At 46.2% G+C, this 24,465-nt stretch overlaps 1 protein-coding gene and 1 non-coding gene across 2 annotated transcripts in view; one reads left to right on the forward strand and one right to left on the reverse strand.

The window, feature by feature from the left end:
* ftz-f1 (ftz transcription factor 1) overlaps positions 1 to 8,168 on the reverse strand; it is a 321,925-nt gene extending 313,757 nt beyond the window's left edge. Inside the window, exon 1 of the mRNA XM_069310870.1 lies at positions 7,732 to 8,168. Coding sequence (XP_069166971.1) covers positions 7,732 to 7,999 — 268 coding nt within the window. The 5' untranslated portion in view covers positions 8,000 to 8,168. The remainder of the gene's footprint in view (positions 1 to 7,731) is intronic.
* A 10,385-nt stretch (positions 8,169 to 18,553) lies between these two features.
* Positions 18,554 to 18,625, forward strand: TRNAW-CCA (transfer RNA tryptophan (anticodon CCA)). Its single transcript has one exon. It is a non-coding gene; the product is annotated as a tRNA-Trp (tRNA).
* Positions 18,626 to 24,465: the final 5,840 nt, after the last annotated feature.

A 24,465-nucleotide genomic window follows, 5' to 3' on the forward strand; every position in this document is an offset into this window, starting at 1 on the left:
ACAAAAATACAAGTCACATCATCTTATTCTTTGCAGATGCCACAAAAATCAGCATGAAAATTACCTCTGCTGAAGACATTGAAAACCTACAAGCAGATATTAAGTTCTCGACTGAGCAGAAGAAAATAACATGATGTTTAACAGTGATAAATTCCAGGTACTCAAGTACGGTAGAAATGAGAACCTTATACATGATACAGGATACAAAACACAATCAAATCTGCCCATACTAGGAAAGTAACATGTTAAGGATTTGGGAATAATGATGTCTGACGTTGTGGCAAATCTCTTGATTTGCCACAACGTACCAAATACAAAATGCTAACCTAATCAGAAGCCACAAATCCACACCCCCCCCTAACAGATCCATAGAAAACGTGGATATTTGTGAGCCGGTAGTTTTCATACGTACCCCGTAATTGGTACGTTGGGGACCATAAGGTGAATAATGAGACGTATTGATCGATAGGACGAGTTGTGTCAAAGAGCCCAGCCTGTGTTTGTGTATTATGACACCTTCCATCAGTACTTGGTGCGGTGAACTTGCCTCACCTGTTTCTTCTCTCCTAGTTTGTCCTCTTGACCAGATAAGGGCTCCACTGTGTGCACCCAACCTCTCATACTCGCCTGGTTGTGTCTACATAGTCGAGTTTCCGCTCTTGGGATATGTGATATACTCGGTGCCCAACCACTTGGGCTGGACGGTAGAGCGACGGTCTCGCTTCAAACAGGTAGGCGTTCAATCCCCGACCATTCAAGTGGTTGGGCACCATTCCTTCCCCCCGTTCCATCCCAAATCCTTATCCTGACCCCTTCTCAGTGCTATACAGTCGTAATGGCTTGGCACTTTCTCCCTGACAATTCCCTCCCCTTCCCGGGTAATGAGATGACTGCTATGTAACAGGACGGGTTCCAGGACCGGTCACCGTAGCACTCTGCTTCTTACCTTAAGTAAGTAATTATTAAAAGAAGGCCCCAAGTTCTTACCCTAAACCTTAACGCTCCTCCTCCTCCCCTTCATCCTCTCACTTCAGCTATGTTTTTCTTAGGCCTACTCTCACTTGTTTCTCAAAGTTGTGTAGTGGTCTATAACTATACAGTCTGTCCATCTTGCTACGTTGTCTGTCAATTTGGCGTAGAATTCAGAGTTCATTAGGCACAATTTCCCTTTCCTTTTAAGATGTTTTGGGGCTTAGCTTTATTTTACAAATCAGATGATAGTTTAGATATTCTATTATCTTTGCCTTATGCATATTATTATTCCACAAAACTTTAAAGTGCAGAACTAAGCCTGTCAGTGAGCCTGGACCACACTTGAGTGTAGCCTTATATATTTATAAATATTTATAAATATAAGTATTTATAAATATAAATATTTATAAATACAGTATTTTCATACTGTGTAAACACAGTATGAAAATACTGTGTTTACTGGGTCGAGCGTCAGCTCCTTACCCCGTTTATTGAACATTTTATAGTTTAAAACAATGACTAAGTCTCTCCATTTTCTTATATTTGCATTAAAACAGTTTTGTTAAAAGTGCACAACCACGTCTTCGTCAAATCTATTCTACTCATTTACATCTAATCAACCAAAGAAGTTCTATCTACCATCTTTGTCACTTGTTGTGTTGTTCCTCGCTTTAAACATTGTTTCTCTGTCTGCTGTGTCAAGGAAGTAATTATTCAGAGGTGCCAAGTTGGGAAGATTATGTAACACATTATCAACTTTAACAATGTTGCATGTCGTTATCCTCTCCTTCAGTGTGGGCGAGGTGAAGTGCTCTCTCTCCTCGTAGCGTAGTCTCCGAGCCTCAAGAACAAGCAGGGATGTAAATCTTTGACGTTTTCTAGTTTTGTGTCGTGCATATTCATGGGTGAGGGCTGCATTCCTGGGGTGTATACTCAAAGCTCTCTATACACTGAGGGTCAGCTCTTTATGCCCCGCCTACTGGTCTTCTTGTTACTCTTGTGTGTGTGTGTACTCATCTAGTTGTGCTTGCCGGGGTTGACCTCTGGCTCTTTGGTCCCGCCTCTCAACTGTTAATCCGGTGTACAGATTCCTGAGCCTACTGGGCTCTATCATATCTACATTTGAAACTGTGTATGGAGTCAGCCTCCACCACATCACTGCCTAATGCATTCCTGAGTGTGTGTGTGTGTGTGTGTACTCACCTAGTTGTACTCACCTAGTTGTGCTTGCGGGGGTTGAGCTCTGGCTCTTTGGTCCCGCCTCTCAACTGTCAATCAACAGGTGTACAGGTTCCTGAGCCTATTGGGCTCTATCATATCTACACTTGAAACTGTGTATGGAGTCAGCCTCCACCACATCACCCCCTAATGCATTCCATTTGTCAACCACTCTGACACTAAAAAAGTTCTTTCTAATATCTCTGTGGCTCATTTGGGCACTCAGTTTCCACCTGTGTCCCCTAGTGCGTGTGCCCCTTGTGTTAAACAGCCTGTCTTTATCAACCCTGTCAATTCCCTTGAGGATCTTGAATGTGGTGATCATGTCCCCCCTAACTCTTCTGTCTTCCAACGAAGTGAGGTTTAATTCCCGTAGTCTCTCCTCGTAGCTCATACCTCTCAGCTCGGGTACTAGTCTGGTGGCAAACCTTTGAACCTTTTCCATTTTAGTCTTATGCTTGACTAGATATGGACTCCATGCTGGTGCCGCATACTCCAGGATTGGTCTTACATATGTGGTATATAATGTTCTGAAAGATTCCTTACACAAGTTTCTAAAGGCCGTTCTTATGTTAGCCAACCTGGCATATGCTGCTGCTGTTATCCTCTTGATATGAGCATCAGGGGACAGGTCTGGCGTGATATCAACCCCCAGGTCTTTCTCTCTCTCGGACTCTTGAAGTATTTCATCTCCCAAGTGATACCTTGTATCTGGTCTCCTGCTTCCTACCCCTATCTTCATTACATTACATTTGCTTGGATTAAACTCTAACAGCCATTTGTTCGACCATTCCTGCAGCTTGTCCAGGTCTTCTTGAAGCCTCAAGCTGTCCTCTGTCTTAATCCTTCTCATAATTTTGGCGTCGTCAGCAAACATTGAGAGGAATGAGTCTATACCCTCTGGGAGATCATTTACGTATATCAGAAACAGGATAGGTCCAAGTACAGAGCCCTGTGGGTCTCCACTGGTGACTTCACGCCAGTCGGAGGTCTCACCCCTCACTGTAACTCTCTGCTTCCTATTGTTTAGGTACTCCCTTATCCACTGGAGCGTCCTACCAGTTACTCCTGCCTGTTTCTCCAGCTTATGCATCAACCTTTTATGGGGTACTGTGTCAAAGGCTTTCCGACAGTCCAAAAAAAATGCAGTCCGCCCACCCTTCTCTTTCTTGTTTAATCTTTGTCACCTGATCGTAGAATTCTATCAATCCTGTAAGGCAAGATTTACCCTCCCTGAACCCATGTTGATGGGTTGTCACGAAGTCTCTTCTCTCCAGATGTGTTACTAGGTTTTTTCTCACAATCTTCTCCATCACCTTGCATGGTATACAAGTTAAGGACACTGGCCTGTAGTTCAGTGCCTCTTGTCTGTCACCCTTTTTGTATATTGGTACTACATTAGCAGTCTTCCATATTTCTGGTAGGTCCCCCGTTTCCAGTGACCTACTATACACTATGGAGAGTGGTAGGCAAAGTGCTCCTGCACACTCTTTCAATACCCATGGCGAGATTCCATCCGGCCCAACAGCTTTTCTCACATCCAGCTCCAATAGGTGCTTCTTGACCTCATCTCTTGTAATTTCGAACCTATCCAAGGTCACCTAGTTTGCTGCCACCTCTTCTAGCGCCGCGACATCTCCCTGTTCTATTGTAAAGACCTCCTGGAACCTTTTGTTGAGTTCTTCACACACCGCTTTGTCATTCTCTGTGTACCTGTCCTCGCCCACCCTAAGTTTCATCACCTGTTCCTTCACTGTTGTCTTCCTCCTGATGTGACTATGTAGTAGCTTGGGTTCGGTCTTGGCTTTATTAGCTATATCATTTTCATACCTTTTCTCAGCTGCTCTTCTCACACTGACATACTCGTTCCTGGTTCTCTGGTATCTCTCTCTACTTTCTGGTGTTCTGTTATTACGGAAGTTCCTCCATGCCCTTTTGTTTTGCTCCTTTGCTTTCATACATTCCTTATTAAACCACGGATTCTTCCTTTGCTTCTCTGTTTTTTCCTGTCGGGCTGGGACAAACCTGCTTACAGCCTCCTGACATTTTTGCGTGACATAGTCCATCATGTCTTGTACGGACTTGGTTCCGAGTTCTGTGTCCCAATGTATATCCCATAGGAATTTATTCATTTCCTCATAGTTTCCCTTTCGGTACGCCAGCCCTTTGGTTCCCAGTTCTTTTTTGGGGGTGATAATTCCCAGCTCAACCAGGTACTCAAAGCTCAATATACTATGATCACTCATTCCCAAGGGGGCTTCCAACTTAACTTGTGTGTGTGTGTGTGTGTGTGTGTGTGTGTGTGTGTGTGTGTGTGTGTGTGTGTGTGTGTACTCACCTAGTTGTGCTTTCAGGGGGTTGAGCTCTGGCTCTTTGGGCGTGTGTCTGAGTGTGTGTGTAATTACCTAAGTCTACACACACACATACACATACATACAGGCTTTAACGCAACTGGTACAAGAAGGCAGTAGTCGGGGCATAAACATACCTTGCTTACCTGTAGTCACTGATAGGTACACACACACACACAGGTTATCGGAGGTCGTAGTCCTAAGGGCCTCAGTTCGATTCCCGGCCGAGGCAGAAGCAACTAGGCAGTTTCTTTCACCTAATGCGTCTGTTCACCTGGCAGTAAATAGGTACGTAGGAGTTAGACAGCTCTTACGGGCTGCTTCCTGGGGATGTGTGTATTCACCTAGTTGTGCTTGCGGGGTTTGAACTCTGCTCTTTCGGCCCGCCTCTCAACTGTCAATCAATCGTTTCTAACCACTATTTTTTTCCACACACATACATACACACACACACACACACCAAGGAAGCAGCCTGTAACAGCATACTAACTCCCAGGTACATATTTACTGCTAGGTAACAGGTGCACTAGGGGTGAAAGAAACTCTGCCCATCTGTTTCCGTCGGCGCCAGGAATTGAACCCCGGACCACAGGATTACGTGTACAGCGTGCTGTCCACTCAGCCACCAGCGCACCTGTGTGTGTGTGTGTGTGTGTACTCACCTAGTTGTGCCTGCAGGTTCGAGCTCTAGCTCTTGGACCCCGCTTTCCTAGCCGTTGGTTGTCTAATGCAATAACTCCTGATCTGTTTCTCTATCATACATACCTATTTCTGTGTGTGTGTGTGTGTGTGTGTGTGTGTGTGTGTGTGTGTGTGTGTGTGTGTGTGAAAATATGTAGTAGACATAATACAGGAAAAATAGATCGGTTAGAAAGACGGGGTCCAAGATCTAAAACCTGAATTCCGCGGGCACAAATAGTAAACACACACATGCCCAAGATGCAGCCCGTAGCAGCTGTCTAACTCCCAGGTACCCATTTACTGCTAGGTGAACAGGTGCATCAGGGTGAAAGAAACTGCCCATTTGTTTCTGCCTCTGCCGGGGGATCGAACCCGGGCCCTTAGGACTACGACCCCAGAGCGCTGTCCACTCAGCCCCGAGACCCGTGTGTGTGTATTCACCTAGTATTTACCTAGTTATGCTTGCGGAGCATAACTAGAGAAAGAGCTCTGGCTCTTTCGGCCCGCCTCTCAACAATCAACTTTTTGTATTTTACACACACACACCCAGGAAGCAGCCCATAACAGCTGTTTAACACCTGGGTACCTATTTACTGCTAGGCGAACAGTATCAGGGTGAAAGAAACTGTCCATTTGTTTCCACCATAGCCGAGGATCAATCCCCGAACCCTAGGATTACGAACACGAGCGTTGTTCACTCAGCCACCAGGACCCAAATGTAAAGTACCAATACCCCCCACACACACAAAATGTGTGTGTGTGTGTGTGTGTGTGTGTAAAATATAAATTACAAGTTTAATTTATTTTATATTACAATATATTTTAATTGTTGTGCTTTTGGAGAACATAAGAAAAAAGTTACCGTATCTCCATCCGCTTTACTTCAAAATTTAACCTTTAATTTCTAAGTAATCAAGATCTCTTTGATTAAATAACGGATGGACTTCACCTTTGTAACGGTTCCCTGAAACTCAACACCAGGCTCATTCATTCAGCGAGCTGTAGCCGCTCGAGGAATCAATCGCCTTATAAGAAGCTTAGTAAAGTTTACAAGTTTTACATAAGTCTGCCATACTCCAGTACATTGCAAGACGGGCTCAATTCAGTCCCCCGGGGGCTCTTTGAAACACTGCCAGAATGTCCAGTGCAACTTATACATACACATGTAGATGATATGCGCTTTTTGGACTACGATATATCACAACTTCGCCTCACCAGTTACGTTTCTATATTCAAGGTTTGAATTTTCTCTTGACTTATTATTTGTTTTCGTGGCCTCGCTGTTTTCGCGTGAGTGAATAAGTAAAAGTTTCCTGTTGCAGTATTGACATTCCGGCGATGTGTGGCAGCCGCAGAGCGACGTTGCCAGCGTGCACGGGAAGTGGGTCAAGTGTACTAAGTCAGTGGGTCGCACAACGTGGCAACATGGTACTCAGTCGATGGTCATGTTTTAGACATGCGTGTTTTGTTGTTGACAATATACCACTCATTACTATGACGTGAATTTTCCAAGTAACACCATTAGGCGAGAGAGAGGTGGATAGCTTTGTTAAAAGAGTATAAGTTGTTATTTATTCTGATGGTGGCGCGTTTGGCTCCGTGCCGCCACTTGGCCGTAGCGCAACGGCTGCATCTCAACCCATACACGCCGGCTACTCTTAAACTTTTCTTGTTGAGTTGCCGTGGGAAGAGGTGCAAACTCTATCAAATAAAAACTTTCATGTCAATTAAATATGCCGCTTAACTTACCTGATAATAACTGATAACTTTTGACTTGGGTTTAAATCAATTGAGACACAAGCCGGTGTCAATTTCGAGCACATGAATTGTTCTATGACTTAGAATGCTGTGTACGTGTGTGCACTTGAGCGTATGCGTATGCATATAAGTGCATGTAGTTATAGCCTACGTCCCGTTTTATGTGAGAGTAGAGAGTAAGAGAGATAACTTGTACAAGATGTGGTTGGATAATATTATTGGTAGTAAGAGGGTAGTGATAACGCGCCATGTTTACGTTAGGGAGTGATGGAGTGTGGCTGTGTCACCTGGTGTGCCTGCCTCCTCCACCTCCATGTGCTCACACGGTGCTCAGCGCGGGAGACATGAATGATTGTGACTCACTGGTCGCTGCTGCCTGCACCAGTGCCGTCACGGGCGAGGTGTGGACCACCAACACACACCAGGAAAGAGGAGTCACGCAGGGTTGCCCCCTCACAGCTCCCACTCCACCAATACCAATCATTCTCCACCCTCCTCCTCCTCCTCCTCTCAAAACTCTCATCATCATCATCATTAAATAAACAAAATCTAGCTATTTTGCATAATGTTCATTGAGTAAATGTTATGTGCAACTATAATTCTTCCCACCCACAGGCCCTGCCCCACGCCCACACCTGTCACGATGGCACGATGTGGCTCTCTGAGGCACCCACGAGCCAGCAGGGCCACTCGTGGTATAAGGGTGAGGGCGTGGAGGCGTGGGCGTGCGGGCGTGTGGGCTGAGATTTACCTGATTGGGTGTCAGGGGAGGAAGAGAGTGTGTCTGACGAGACGGGGGTCACTTGGCTGGGCGAGATGCGTTCAATATCACACCCACCGACAGTACCCGTCACGCCCATCACATCCACCTCGACGCCCATGCCATTGGTGGGCGGGTGGGCGTGGATGATCGGGGGTGGGAGGGGGAGCGAGCACTCCGAGGAACACTCCACCAGCTCACCGTCGACCATGGGGTCGGCCACGGCCAGCTGAGAGTCTGATCTCATAACTACCGACATGACGCCCGTTTATTGTCTCTCCTTCAGAGTCCCGGACACCTTCCAAGGCCCTCCCGAGTCTTGCCTGTGACAGTCAAGCTCTTGGCCAAGTGGAAAGTAAAAACTAGGTCTCTGGGCCAGCCCGTACACTTCACTTTCACACAAATACAACCACCCAACTTGATAGTCAAGCGAGCGTTTATATTAGCTACACTATTTGAAAACTGTTGTTTATCTAATTTCGCCAACACACTCAGACTTATAGTAGTATATTATTGTAATTTATTAAAGTTAATAAATAATTCAAATATAAAATTAACAGCCCCCTCTATTCTTAGCGTTACTAACAATCTTCACTATAAGAAATGCATACAACAACGAAAGTAGGTCATGGCGATATGCTTTAAATTCGTAAATACTATAGTGGAATAAAACAAAAGTACGGAAATATAAATTACCAATGCAAATCAAGACAGATACTAGCTCTTAAGTGTTATCTTTATTAACATTAAACATTTTTATTGTCTTGCGCATTCTTGGTCAGAACGATTCCTATCTCGAGAAGTAATAGAAAACGGTCATAGAATAAATATCGTCTATCGTTTTCTGTAATTTAAATAATGAGAGACTATAATAATACTGCGTAAGTCACGCATTAATATGAAGCTAATGAATCACACAGTTAATGTTAATTATAACATACGCATGAAGACACAAAAACTTGACATTTATATTTATGTAATTATAAAAACTTGACCTGTCCGTTAGACATCCCTCAGAAATTATTTATTTATATATTTACAAGACAGCACAAGACAAGTTTTGAAACAATTTTAATGTGTGAATGGTAGGGCTAAATTCTTGCAGACCCACTAACACGCCTAGTGTTTCTGGCGCCACTTGAAGCTAAGAAATGTGTTGAGGTATACACTAAGACTACTTTTATACCTTGCAAGAAATTGCCCGAAACGCTATGCGTACTAGTGGCTTTAGGTATTGTATGTACTACCTCTATCTTTAAATCTAACAGAATGTTTGTACTGTAACGCTGCAACTATGTATGTACTGTACCTAAATAAATTATTATTATTAAATATAGTCAATTGTGGGTAAATCAATTTGAAACTATTGATCAGTAATTTACAGTGATTTCATTAATGCAATCATTATAACTGGCTGCTAACGTAAACAAAAAGAGTTATAAACAAAGTAATTCAAACTAATGACATTTTAAATATAATACTAATAAATGCTATTGTGCAGTTGATCAATGGGTCTCGTAGCACAGTTGGCTTCATTTTCGTCTCACACTCGGGGCTCCTGGGGTTCTATTCCCTGGAGAGTGTGGGACACAAATAGTTTAGCACATTTCCTTTCACCTAATGCCTCTGTTGACCTAGCAGTAAATAGATACCCAGGAGTTAAGCAACTATTGTGGGTTGCATCCTGGGGGCAGGGTCAGTAGGCTATGCAGTAAAATATTTTAGAAGATAATACATAAATAGTCGTTTTTATACTGTATAAAATGACATTATGTGAGCTGCTATGTAAACATTCTAACGTGTTTATTGTTTGAATAAAATTGTATTATTAAATACTGTTATTATTATTATTATTATTATTATTATTATTATTATGCAGGCAAGTTTCAGCAAATGGTCTGCCTGGAGAGATTGTATAAGATGTATTGGTAAAATTGTATTACTGTACTAAGAAAAATATATTGGTTTAATTATAATTTAGCCTAGTAATTTTATAATATAACATGAATAAATAATTCATTCTTATTTTGAAACTAAGTTAATATTATGGTAGCCTCATTATAGAAGAGTACACTGATGCTGATACAGTCTACAAAGCTAGTTAATGGTCAGTATTTACAATATTGAGCAGTTGTATCGTACAATGTAATTAGTTACCTCATAAGACATTGACATTGTATATCATGTATCAATACAATGTAATATAAACAATGTCGTTCTTTATAAATATATAATGGCATTATTATTACTTATAATATTAAGACAATTGAAATAAAAGTGATAAACTGATAAATTCAACAAGTAATAAATAAATAAATAAATAAATAAATATATAAATAAATGTTTATTTTGGTAAGGTACATACATACAAGAGATTTTACAAAGAGTGATGGATTTATAGATAGAGCTAGTACATACAATGCCTAAAGCCACTATTACGCAAAGCGTTTCGGGCAGGAAAAACTTAAATGACTAAAGCTTAATACTAATTGAGTATAAAGAATAAAACGTGTTGAGAACAAATAAAAATAGAGATAAAAAGGAGGGGAACATGGCAGAAAAAGCAGCACAAATACAATTAGGTCGACAAACAGCGTTGTTTAAAAAAAAAAAAAGACATGGGTTGACAATAGGGGGTAAGGTAGGTTACAGGGAATTTATTAGGTAGAGCTTCGTTTTTATCTTAAACTGGTTGAGAGAGGTACAGTCTTTAACATGGTTGGGAAGGTCATTCCACATTCTGGGTCCCTTGATTTGCAAAGCATTTCTAGTTTGATTAAGTCGTACTCTAGGAATATCAAAACTGTATTTATTTCTGGTGTAGTGCTCATGGGTTCTGTTACAACCTTCTATGAAGCTTTTGAGGTCAGGATTGGCATTACAGATCAGCGTTTTATATATGTATAATACACATGAGAGGATGTGCAGTGACTTAATGTCTAACATATTCAGAGATTTAAGTAGGGGTACCGAGTGATGTCTGGGGCCAGAGTTGGATATTGTCCTAATAGCAGCTTTGTGTTGAGTAATTAGAGGACGTAAGTGATTTTGGGTAGTAGAACCCCAAGCACAAATATCATAGTTGAGATATGGATAGATGAGGGAGTAATAGAGAGTCACCAGGGCAGGGCGGGGTACATAATATCTGATCTTAGAAAGAATGCCAACACTTTTTGAAACTTTTTTTGATATATTTAGAATGTGTCCCTGGAAATTCAGCTTGTGATCAATGAGAACGCCAAGGAATTTGCCATCTAATTTGTTACAAATTTGAGTATTGTTTATTTTGAGATTTATTTGATTAGAGGATATTGAAACCAGTATTCTATAGCTAAACTAATTTAAATGTAAAATTTAGTTTTGTAGTAATTTTAGACAAATTAATATTATTTAAGAAAAAGTACAGTAGTGACAAAACTACTCAACTACGAATGAGGTAATTGATAATTAACTAACAAAATTAAGGAGGTTGTTACTGTGATTATTTTGGTTATGTGAATATTGTAGATAATAAGAATTAAATAAAATTAGTTAATCTAACAATTATAACATAACAAAATAAAACAATGCTGAGAGTAGCCTAAAACCATAAACTGTAGGTGTGAGTAGAGCAGCCTAGCCTCGTGTTGGGGCAGTACTTATAGTAACCATCTGCCCGAGAAACAATGGGCAGAGTTTCTTTCACCCTATGCCCCTGTTACCTAGCAGTAAAATAGGTACAATTAAATAGGTAAAACTCTAAGGTCAGCCATACACTAAGGTCAGCAGTACACTAAGGTCAACCATACATTAAGGTCAACCATACATTAAGGTCAACCATACATTAAGGTCAACCATACACTATGGTCAGCCTTACACTAAGGTCAGCCATACAATAAGGTCAGCCATACACTAAGATCAGACATATGTATCGTCCAGGTGTTCTGTGAGCTAACATTAAGAGGAATATCAGTAGGAGCAGTGACGAGGATTCGAACCTATGCTCTCGGTACTCCCAAGCACACGCCTAGACCACTGCACCACGACATGGTCAAAAGCAATGTAACCTGGGATTGAAGTGAATCCTCTAGAGTTCCTGAGGCTTCAACTAAAGCCAAGGCAGGGTTCCCACACTGCCTCCCATGCACTCTGGCTGTGGTCTAGGAGTGCCTCCCATGCACTCTGGCTGTGGTCTAGGAGTGCCTCCCATGCACTCTGGCTGTGGTCTAGGAGTGCCTCCCATACACTCTGGCTGTGGTCCAGGAGTGCCTCCCATACACTCTGGCTGTGGTCTAGGAGTGCCTCCCATACACTCTGGCTGTGGTCTAGGAGTGCCTCCCATGCACTCTGGCTGTGGTCTAGGAGTGCCTCCCATACACTCTGGCTGTGGTCTAGGAGTGCCTCCCATACACTCTGGCTGTGGTCTAGGAGTGCCTCCCATGCACTCTGGCTGTGGTCTAGGAGTGCCTCCCATGCACTCTGGCTGTGGTCTAGGAGTGCCTCCCATGCACTCTGGCTGTGGTCTAGGAGTGCCTCCCATGCACTCTGGCTGTGGTCTAGGAGTGCCTCCCATGCACTCTGGCTGTGGTCTAGGAGTGCCTCCCATACACTCTGGCTGTGGTCTAGGAGTGCCTCCCATGCACTCTGGCTGTGGTCTAGGAGTGCCTCCCATGCACTCTGGCTGTGGTCTAGGAGTACCTCCCATACACTCTGGCTGTGGTCTAGGAGTGCCTCCCATGCACTCTGGCTGTGGTCTAGGAGTACCTCCCATACACTCTGGCTGTGGTCTAGGAGTGCCTCCCATGCACTCTGGCTGTGGTCTAGGAGTGCCTCCCATGCACTCTGGCTGTGGTCTAGGAGTGCCTCCCATGCACTCTGGCTGTGGTCTAGGAGTGCCTCCCATGCACTCTGGCTGTGGTCTAGGAGTGCCTCCCATGCACTCTGGCTGTGGTCTAGGAGTGCCTCCCATACACTCTGGCTGTGGTCTAGGAGTGCCTCCCATGCACTCTGGCTGTGGTCTAGGAGTGCCTCCCATGCACTCTGGCTGTGGTCTAGGAGTGCCTCCCATGCACTCTGGCTGTGGTATAGGAGTGCCTCCCATACACTCTGGCTGTGGTCTAGGAGTGCCTCCCATGCACTCTGGCTGTGGTCTAGGAGTGCCTCCCATGCACTCTGGCTGTGGTCTAGGAGTGCCTCCAATGCACTCTGGCTGTGGTCTAGGAGTGCCTCCCATGCACTCTGGCTGTGGTCTAGGAGTGCCTCCCATGCACTCTGGCTGTGGTCTAGGAGTGCCTCCCATGCACTCTGGCTGTGGTCTATGAGTGCCTCCCATGCACTCTGGCTGTGGTCTATGAGTGCCTCCCATGCACTCTGGCTGTGGTCTAGGAGTGCCTCCCATACACTCTGGCTGTGGTCTAGGAGTGCCTCCCATACACTCTGGCTGTGGTCTAGGAGTGCCTCCCATGTACTCTGGCTGTGGTCTAGGAGTGCCTCCCATACACTCTGGCTGTGGTCTAGGAGTGCCTCCCATGTACTCTGGCTGTGGTCTAGGAGTGCCTCCCATACACTCTGGCTGTGGTCTAGGAGTGCCTCCCATGCACTCTGGCTGTGGTCTAGGAGTGCCTCCCATACACTCTGGCTGTGGTCTAGGAGTGCCTCCCATACACTCTGGCTGTGGTCTAGGAGTGCCTCCCATGTACTCTGGCTGTGGTCTAGGAGTGCCTCCCATACACTCTGGCTGTGGTCTAGGAGTGCCTCCCATGTACTCTGGCTGTGGTCTAGGAGTGCCTACCATACACTCTGGCTGTGGTCTAGGAGTGCCTCCCATGTACTCTGGCTGTGGTCTAGGAGTGCCTCCCATGTACTCTGGCTGTGGTCTAGGAGTGCCTCCCATACACTCTGGCTGTGGTCCAGGAGTGCCTCCCATGTACTCTGGCTGTGGTTTAGGAGTGCCTACCATACACTCTGGCTGTGGTCTAGGAGTGCCTCCCATGTACTCTGGCTGTGGTCTAGGAGTGCCTCCCATACACTCTGGCTGTGGTCTAGGAGTGCCTCCCATGTACTCTGGCTGTGGTCTAGGAGTGCCTGCCATACACTCTGGCTGTGGTCTAGGAGTGCCTACCGTACACTCTGGCTGTGGTCTAGGAGTGCCTCCCATGTACTCTGGCTGTGGTCTAGGAGTGCCTCCCATACACTCTGGCTGTGGTCTAGGAGTGCCTCCCATGCACTCTGGCTGTGGTCTAGGAGTGCCTCCCATACACTCTGGCTGTGGTCTAGGAGTGCCTCCCATACACTCTGGCTGTGGTCTAGGAGTGCCTCCCATACACTCTGGCTGTGGTCCGCGAGTTCCACCTCCTAAGTTTCTCTTCAAATGCACAATGAAATCACATTAACGTCATTTTCTCAAGTGTAAACAAGAGTTGTCCCGCCTGACACAGTCAATACTGAACTTGAGAAAGTGCATGTTTGAGTGAGTCTATGAACGCGGGTGTGATCCCAAGGTATGACCCCCCCCTGTTCCCTCACACATTCATCAGTCTTGTCATTCCATTCTATTCCCGTATACAAAAGTATTTAACAAAAATATCTAATCCTCTATATCCAAATAAAATATATCTAGATATATATATTTAGATACAGAGGTTTATTTAGTTATAGCGATATATATCTATATATATCCAAAGGCCAACTCTCTAACAGTCGGATACTACGTGCCTGGTTCTGTCCTGATAACACTGTAGTATATTCTCTTATCCGGATCTCGCGGTATCTGAGAGGGGGACCACGACTCTTAACTACCCAATCACCCAATTTAGTACTTTAAGACATGCAACTTCATCAGCATAATCTATTGTCACATTTTACTGTAGTTATGTTGGTGTATAAATTGTGTTATAAAGTAACTATTATTACATGTGTTGGTTATCTTGGGGACGTGTGTTGGTTATCTTGGGGACGTTTGTTGGTTATCTTGGGGACGTTTGTTGGTTATCTTGGGGGCGTGTGTTGGTTATCTTGGGGGCGTGTGTTGGTTATCTTGGGGGCGTGTGTTGGTTATCTTGGGGACGTGTGTTGGTTATCTTGGGGGCGTGTGTTGGTTATCTTGGGGACGTGTGCTGGTTATCTTGGGGACGTGTGCTGGTTATCTTGGGGACGTGTGCTGGTTATCTTGGGGACGTGTGCTGGTTATCTTGGGGACGTGTGTTGGTTATCTTGGGGACGTGTGCTGGTTATCTTGGGGACGTGTGCTGGTTATCTTGGGGACGTGTGTTGGTTATCTTGGGGACGTGTGTTGGTTATCTTGGGGACGTGTGCTGGTTATCTTGGGGACGTGTGTTGGTTATCTTGGGGACGTGTGCTGGTTATCTTGGGGACGTGTGCTGGTTATCTTGGGGACGTGTGTTGGTTATCTTGGGGACGTGTGTTGGTTATCTTGGGGACGTGTGCTGGTTATCTTGGGGACGTGTGTTGGTTATCTTGGGGACGTGTGTTGGTTATCTTGGGGACGTGTGTTGGTTATCTTGGGGACGTGTGCTGGTTATCTTGGGGACGTGTGTTGGTTATCTTGGGGACGTGTGCTGGTTATCTTGGGGACGTGTGTTGGTTATCTTGGGGACGTGTGTTGGTTATCTTGGGGACGTGTGCTGGTTATCTTGGGGACGTGTGCTGGTTATCTTGGGGACGTGTGTTGGTTATCTTGGGGACGTGTGCTGGTTATCTTGGGGACGTGTGTTGGTTATCTTGGGGACGTGTGTTGGTTATCTTGGGGACGTGTGTTGGTTATCTTGGGGACGTGTGGGAAATGCTTTGGGTTTTTACATTTTTAAATTTTGCCCCGAGGAGTGAGTTTATTGGGCAGCGCCACTCATCCTGTGAGATAGTGACAGTATTGGGCAGCGCCACTCATCCTGTGAGATAGTGACAGTACTGGGCAGCGCCACTCATCCTGTGAGTGGACACACCGCCATAGTGACAGTATTGGGCAGCGCCACTCATCCTGTGAGTGGACACACCGCCATAGTGACAGTATTGGGCAGCGCCACTCATCCTGTGAGTGGACACACCGCCATAGTGACAGTATTGGGCAGCGCCACTCATCCTGTGAGTGGACACACCGCCATAGCAGCATGTACAATACTCCCCAATAGGAAGAAAACCCGCTGGGTTGTTCATCCTGTCACTTGTACCCAGACACAGCTGGGACTTGCTTAAATGTCTCAAGTCAACAGCTTATCAAACAAGAAGATTAACATCAGTTAACCCATAAAATCTTACGTTATCTTGCGGGTGCAAAATGGAGGAATCTTTTAAGAACAGTATCAATATTTGACAAATAGTGTAATGTGTCTCAGATGTTCACATTCTCTCAGGTGGTGGTCAAGGCGGTGTCCGTCACTCTCACCACAGATTCTGCAACTTCGCTGATCAACTGTTGTTTCCATTCCATATCTCCATGGATATTTGTATCCAAGACGGATTCTCGCTATTACTGATTCTTTCCCTCGTCCTCCTCCTCCTCTTCGTCCATAATAATTGGGATTGCCAGCTGCAACCATGTTGTACCATCGTATAGATTCACTGCTTTGTGCTTCTATCCTCCTTTCCTCAGTTACCTTGTCACGGTGATGTTGCCTGACAATACCTCTAATTTGTAGTAGTCTTGGGTATGAAGTATTCAATATGGTCTCCTTCAGCGCCTTCAGCAGCCAGCACATCTGCTCGTTCATTCCCACATATCCCAACATGGGAGGGGACCCACAGAAACTTGACGACTCTTCCCTGGTTGGTTAGTACTCTCACAGCTCTCTTAATTTCAGCGACTATTGCAAGATTTTCTGCCCGATTTTTACTTAGGCTTTGTAGTGCTGCTTTTGAATCAATGCAGATCTCTGCACCATTAATGTTTCCTTCAAGGATTCATAACGCCTTAACAATGGCAGTTAGCTCTGCTAGGGTTGAAGAAGCATAGTTCTCAATACGGGCTTTTTCTTCAATTGTGTGTCGAAAGGCATTATTCCTAATTAGGGTGTATGCTGCACCAGCCCTGCCATTGATAGGATTAGATGACCCATCAGTGTAAATTTGATCTAGTTCATCTCCGGCTTCATTATAAATTTCCTCAAGATACTTGTGCCTCATTTCTTGTGGTATCATGTTGGATTTTTTCGTTACCATTTCATTGATGATGATCCTGCAAGAGTCATCCTCCCAGGGAGGTAACCTCTCTACAGGCAGGAGCTCACGGGCTTGCTCAAGCAGGTGAAGTTCTTCGAGGTAGCAGACTGCTCTGTGACGCCATTTTTTGCTTCTCCTGTTTATCCCTGAAAGTAGCACAGAACTCAGTTTTTTCTTGGTAATATCATTGTAATGGGGATCTCTGGCTATCCTAATTGCAAGCTTAGCATTCAGTTCCTTAATTCTGCTTTTAACACTGGGAAGGGACAACTCCTTTCGTAGATTAGACGTTTTGGCAGTTCTTGGAACTCCAAGAATGATTGTCATGGCTTCATTTTGAATGCTTTCAAGCCTTTTCATATCGCTTTGGGAGTAGGTGCACAGAACTGGTGCGGCATAGTCTATGACGGAGCGCACATAGTCTGTGTACATCATTTTAAGCACGGCAATAGAGGCTCCATGTTCATTCCAGGTCATAGCTTTCAGTGCCCTGAATCGACTTTTGCATGTTCCTATGAGTTGGTTGAGCTCCTCTTTCTTCCCCTTGTTAGAGCCGACAGTGACGCCAAGGTACCGATAGTGGTCAACCCATTCAAGTCCATAGTCTCTTCCCAACCGAATTCTCCACTATTCGTCGATAGCGTTCATTCAACGTCGAATCAACGTCTTAGTTAATTTATTATGTACCCCATACCCATTCTGTGAGGGGTAGTGGATGAGTGACGCTGCCCAATACTGTCACTATGGAGGTATGTGTTCACTCACAGGATGAGTGACGCTGCCCATTACTGTCACTATGGAGGTATGTGTTCACTCACAGGATGAGTGACGCTGCCCAATACTGTCACTATGGAGGTATGTGTTCACTCACAGGATGAGTGACGCTGCCCAATACTGTCACTGGAGGTATGTGTTCACTCACAGGATGAGTGACGCTGCCCAATACTGTCACTATGGAGGTATGTGTTCACTCACAGGATGAGTGACGCTCCCCAATATTGTCACTATGGAGGTATGTGTTCACTCACAGGATGAGTGACGCTGCCCAATAAACTCGCCCCTCGGGGCAAAATGTCAACGTGTTAGAGAAAGTGTAGCGCCTTTCAGGAGTAACTAAAGAATCCTTGAGGAAAATATATTGAACGGTATAAACATCGAGTACCTGCCAAAGGTGCAATGTGCTACTTGGTTATAGGCCTATGAGGCAGGAGATTGGCAATGCACATGGATTATGTCCACAACTCGAATTACACAATTATATATTTTCTTGAACCCCCAAATATAGCGGTGAACTCCAGAAATTTGTGTACTGGAGGACATATCCGACACATACATAATACTGAGATTAAGTATAAGGGTTAATTATTGGGACGAGTGAAGAGTTGGTAGTGATAAGAGCCCTGAGAGATAGAGAGTCGGACTCCATGATGCGCAGAACAGCGCAGGCTGGGCCCCGGCCTGCGCTCGCACCACACACGCACCCATATTGTGTGAAGAAATAGATCAATCGAAAAAAGAAATAGCTGTTCAGAAATTATAACATCATACTTGGTGATATATATATAACTAATATAAATTTACAAATGAACTCGTATTGGGGATATCTGCGCGGGAAACAAAATACATGTAAGGAAGAGTGTAACAGGTACGTGTATCAGCTGGCCCCGTGGCGCAATGGTAGCGCGTCTGACTCCAGATCAGAAGGCTGGGTGTTCGAGTCACTCCGGGGTCACGTCCAATGTTTTCGCGTTTCCAAGATAGTTTTCAATTTACCTTCATGTTATTTTCTTCGAGTAAACATTGCACTCACTGCACGATCCAGAGGACTAATATTATTAAAAAAAGACATAAATATACACTCCATAACATTTTCCCGAGTACACAGAACAGCTTAGAGTAGCAGGGACGTCAGTAAGCTTTGTTAAATGTGGCCCTTGTGAGTGTGTAGGAGGGCCCAGGACAATACCAACACAATGTGAGGGTGTAGGAGGGCCCAGGACAATATCAACACAATGTGAGGGTGTAGGAGGGCCCAGGACAATATCAACACAATGTGAGGGTGTAGGAGGGCCCAGGACAATATCAACACAATGTGAGGGTGTAGGAGGGCCCAGGACAATACCAACACAATGTGAGGGTGTAGGAGGGCCCAGGACAATATCAACACAATGTGAGGGTGTAGGAGGGCCCAGGACAATACCAACACAATGTGAGGGTGTAGGAGGGCCCAGGACAATATCAACACAATGTGAGGGTGTAGGAGGGCCCAGGACAATATCAACACATTGTGAGTGTGTAGGAGGGCCCAGGACAATATCAACACAATGTGAGGGTGTAGGAGGGCCCAGGACAATATCAACACATTGTGAGTGTCTAGGAGGGCCCAGGACAATACCAACACAATGTGAGGGTGTAGGAGGGCCCAGGACAATATCAACACAATGTGAGGGTGTAGGAGGGCCCAGGACAATATCAACACAATGTGAGGGTGTAGGAGGGCCCAGGACAATATCAACACATTGTGAGTGTGTAGGAGGGCCCAGGACAATACCAACACAATGTGAGGGTGTAGGAGGGCCCAGGACAATACCAACACAATGTGAGGGTGTAGGAGGGCCCAGGACAATATCAACACAATGTGAGGGTGTAGGAGGGCCCAGGACAATATCAACACAATGTGAGGGTGTAGGAGGGCCCAGGACAATATCAACACAATGTGAGTGTGCAGAAGGGCCCAGGACAATATCAACACATGGTGAGTGTGTAGGAGGGCCCAGGACAATATCAACACAATGTGAGGGTGTAGGAGGGCCCAGGACAATATAAACACAATGTGACCATTGTGAGGGTGCAGGAGGGCCCAGGACAATATGAACACATTGTGAGTGTGTAGGAGGGCCCAGGACAATATCAACACATTGTGAGGGTGTAGGAGGGCCCAGGACAATATCAACACAGTGTGACCATTGTGAGTGTGCAGGAGGGCCCAGGACAATATCAACACAGTGTGACCATTGTGAGTGTGCAGGAGGGCCCAGGACAATATCAACACATTGTGAGGGTGTAGGAGGGCCCAGGACAATATCAACACAGTGTGACCATTGTGAGGGTGCAGGAGGGCCCAGGACAATATCAACACATTGTGAGTGTGTAGGAGGGCCCAGGACAATACCAACACAATGTGAGGGTGTAGGAGGGCCCAGGACAATACCAACACAATGTGAGGGTGTAGGAGGGCCCAGGACAATATCAACACAATGTGAGGGTGTAGGAGGGCCCAGGACAATATCAACACATTGTGAGTGTGTAGGAGGGCCCAGGACAATATCAACACAATGTGAGGGTGTAGGAGGGCCCAGGACAATATCAACACATTGTGAGCGTGTAGGAGGGCCCAGGACAATATCAACACAATGTGAGGGTGTAGGAGGGCCCAGGACAATATCAACACATTGTGAGTGTGTAGGAGGGCCCAGGACAATATCAACACAATGTGAGGGTGTAGGAGGGCCCAGGACAATATCAACACATTGTGAGTGTGTAGGAGGGCCCAGGACAATATCAACACAATGTGAGGGTGTAGGAGGGCCCAGGCCAATATCAACACAATGTGAGGGTGTAGGAGGGCCCAGGACAATATCAACACAATGTGAGGGTGTAGGAGGGCCCAGGACAATATCAACACAATGTGAGTGTGCAGGAGGGCCCAGGACAATATCAACACATGGTGAGTGTGTAGGAGGGCCCAGGACAATATCAACACAATGTGAGGGTGTAGGAGGGCCCAGGACAATATCAACACAATGTGACCATTGTGAGGGTGCAGGAGGGCCCAGGACAATATGAACACATTGTGAGTGTGTAGGAGGGCCCAGGACAATATCAACACATTGTGAGGGTGTAGGAGGGCCCAGGACAATATCAACACAGTGTGACCATTGTGAGTGTGCAGGAGGGCCCAGGACAATATCAACACAGTGTGACCATTGTGAGTGTGCAGGAGGGCCCAGGACAATATCAACACATTGTGAGGGTGTAGGAGGGCCCAGGACAATATCAACACAGTGTGACCATTGTGAGGGTGCAGGAGGGCCCAGGACAATATCAACACAATGTGAGGGTGTAGGAGGGCCCAGGACAATATCAACACATTGTGAGTGTGTAGGAGGGCCCAGGACAATATCAACACAATGTGAGGGTGTAGGAGGGCCCAGGACAATATCAACACATTGTGAGTGTGTAGGAGGGCCCAGGACAATACCAACACAATGTGAGGGTGTAGGAGGGCCCAGGACAATATCAACACATTGTGAGTGTGTAGGAGGGCCCAGGACAATACCAACACAATGTGAGGGTGTAGGAGGGCCCAGGACAATATCAACACAATGTGAGGGTGTAGGAGGGCCCAGGACAATATCAACACAATGTGAGGGTGTAGGAGGGCCCAGGACAATATCAACACATTGTGAGTGTGTAGGAGGGCCCAGGACAATACCAACACAATGTGAGGGTGTAGGAGGGCCCAGGACAATACCAACACAATGTGAGGGTGTAGGAGGGCCCAGGACAATACCAACACAATGTGAGGGTGTAGGAGGGCCCAGGACAATACCAACACAATGTGAGGGTGTAGGAGGGCCCAGGACAATATCAACACAATGTGAGGGTGTAGGAGGGCCCAGGACAATATCAACACATTGTGAGTGTGTAGGAGGGCCCAGGACAATATCAACACAATGTGAGGGTGTAGGAGGGCCCAGGACAATATCAACACATTGTGAGTGTGTAGGAGGGCCCAGGACAATACCAACACAATGTGAGGGTGTAGGAGGGCCCAGGACAATATCAACACAATGTGAGGGTGTAGGAGGGCCCAGGACAATATCAACACAATGTGAGGGTGTAGGAGGGCCCAGGACAATATCAACACATTGTGAGTGTGTAGGAGGGCCCAGGACAATACCAACACAATGTGAGGGTGTAGGAGGGCCCAGGACAATATCAACACAATGTGAGGGTGTAGGAGGGCCCAGGACAATATCAACACAATGTGAGGGTGTAGGAGGGCCCAGGACAATATCAACACATTGTGAGTGTGTAGGAGGGCCCAGGACAATATCAACACAATGTGAGGGTGTAGGAGGGCCCAGGACAATATCAACACAATGTGAGGGTGTAGGAGGGCCCAGGACAATATCAACACATTGTGAGTGTGTAGGAGGGCCCAGGACAATACCAACACAATGTGAGGGTGTAGGAGGGCCCAGGACAATATCAACACAATGTGAGGGTGTAGGAGGGCCCAGGACAATATCAACACAATGTGACCATTGTGAGGGTGCAGGAGGGCCCAGGACAATATGAACACATTGTGAGTGTGTAGGAGGGCCCAGGACAATATCAACACATTGTGAGGGTGTAGGAGGGCCCAGGACAATATCAACACAGTGTGACCATTGTGAGTGTGCAGGAGGGCCCAGGACAATATCAACACAGTGTGACCATTGTGAGTGTGCAGGAGGGCCCAGGACAATATCAACACATTGTGAGGGTGTAGGAGGGCCCAGGACAATATCAACACAGTGTGACCATTGTGAGGGTGCAGGAGGGCCCAGGACAATATCAACACAATGTGAGGGTGTAGGAGGGCCCAGGACAATATCAACACATTGTGAGTGTGTAGGAAGGGCCCAGGACAATATCAACACAATGTGAGGGTGTAGGAGGGCCCAGGACAATACCAACACAATGTGAGGGTGTAGGAGGGCCCAGGACAATACCAACACAATGTGAGGGTGTAGGAGGGCCCAGGACAATATCAACACAATGTGAGGGTGTAGGAGGGCCCAGGACAATATCAACACATTGTGAGTGTGTAGGAGGGCCCAGGACAATATCAACACAATGTGAGGGTGTAGGAGGGCCCAGGACAATATCAACACATTGTGAGTGTGTAGGAGGGCCCAGGACAATACCAACACAATGTGAGGGTGTAGGAGGGCCCAGGACAATATCAACACAATGTGAGGGTGTAGGAGGGCCCAGGACAATATCAACACAATGTGAGGGTGTAGGAGGGCCCAGGACAATATCAACACATTGTGAGTGTGTAGGAGGGCCCAGGACAATACCAACACAATGTGAGGGTGTAGGAGGGCCCAGGACAATACCAACACAATGTGAGGGTGTAGGAGGGCCCAGGACAATACCAACACAATGTGAGGGTGTAGGAGGGCCCAGGACAATACCAACACAATGTGAGGGTGTAGGAGGGCCCAGGACAATATCAACACAATGTGAGGGTGTAGGAGGGCCCAGGACAATATCAACACATTGTGAGTGTGTAGGAGGGCCCAGGACAATATCAACACAATGTGAGGGTGTAGGAGGGCCCAGGACAATATCAACACATTGTGAGTGTGTAGGAGGGCCCAGGACAATACCAACACAATGTGAGGGTGTAGGAGGGCCCAGGACAATATCAACACAATGTGAGGGTGTAGGAGGGCCCAGGACAATATCAACACAATGTGAGGGTGTAGGAGGGCCCAGGACAATATCAACACATTGTGAGTGTGTAGGAGGGCCCAGGACAATACCAACACAATGTGAGGGTGTAGGAGGGCCCAGGACAATATCAACACAATGTGAGGGTGTAGGAGGGCCCAGGACAATATCAACACAATGTGAGGGTGTAGGAGGGCCCAGGACAATATCAACACATTGTGAGTGTGTAGGAGGGCCCAGGACAATATCAACACAATGTGAGGGTGTAGGAGGGCCCAGGACAATATCAACACAATGTGAGGGTGTAGGAGGGCCCAGGACAATATCAACACATTGTGAGTGTGTAGGAGGGCCCAGGACAATACCAACACAATGTGAGGGTGTAGGAGGGCCCAGGACAATATCAACACAATGTGAGGGTGTAGGAGGGCCCAGGACAATATCAACACAATGTGACCATTGTGAGGGTGCAGGAGGGCCCAGGACAATATGAACACATTGTGAGTGTGTAGGAGGGCCCAGGACAATATCAACACATTGTGAGGGTGTAGGAGGGCCCAGGACAATATCAACACAGTGTGACCATTGTGAGTGTGCAGGAGGGCCCAGGACAATATCAACACAGTGTGACCATTGTGAGTGTGCAGGAGGGCCCAGGACAATATCAACACATTGTGAGGGTGTAGGAGGGCCCAGGACAATATCAACACAGTGTGACCATTGTGAGGGTGCAGGAGGGCCCAGGACAATATCAACACAATGTGAGGGTGTAGGAGGGCCCAGGACAATATCAACACATTGTGAGTGTGTAGGAAGGCCCAGGACAATATCAACACAATGTGAGGGTGTAGGAGGGCCCAGGACAATACCAACACAATGTGAGGGTGTAGGAGGGCCCAGGACAATACCAACACAATGTGAGGGTGTAGGAGGGCCCAGGACAATATCAACACAATGTGAGGGTGTAGGAGGGCCCAGGACAATATCAACACATTGTGAGTGTGTAGGAGGGCCCAGGACAATATCAACACAATGTGAGGGTGTAGGAGGGCCCAGGACAATATC

The sequence above is a fragment of the Procambarus clarkii genome, chromosome 68 (genome assembly GCF_040958095.1).
Source record: "Procambarus clarkii isolate CNS0578487 chromosome 68, FALCON_Pclarkii_2.0, whole genome shotgun sequence".
NCBI classification, from domain to species: domain Eukaryota; kingdom Metazoa; phylum Arthropoda; class Malacostraca; order Decapoda; family Cambaridae; genus Procambarus; species Procambarus clarkii.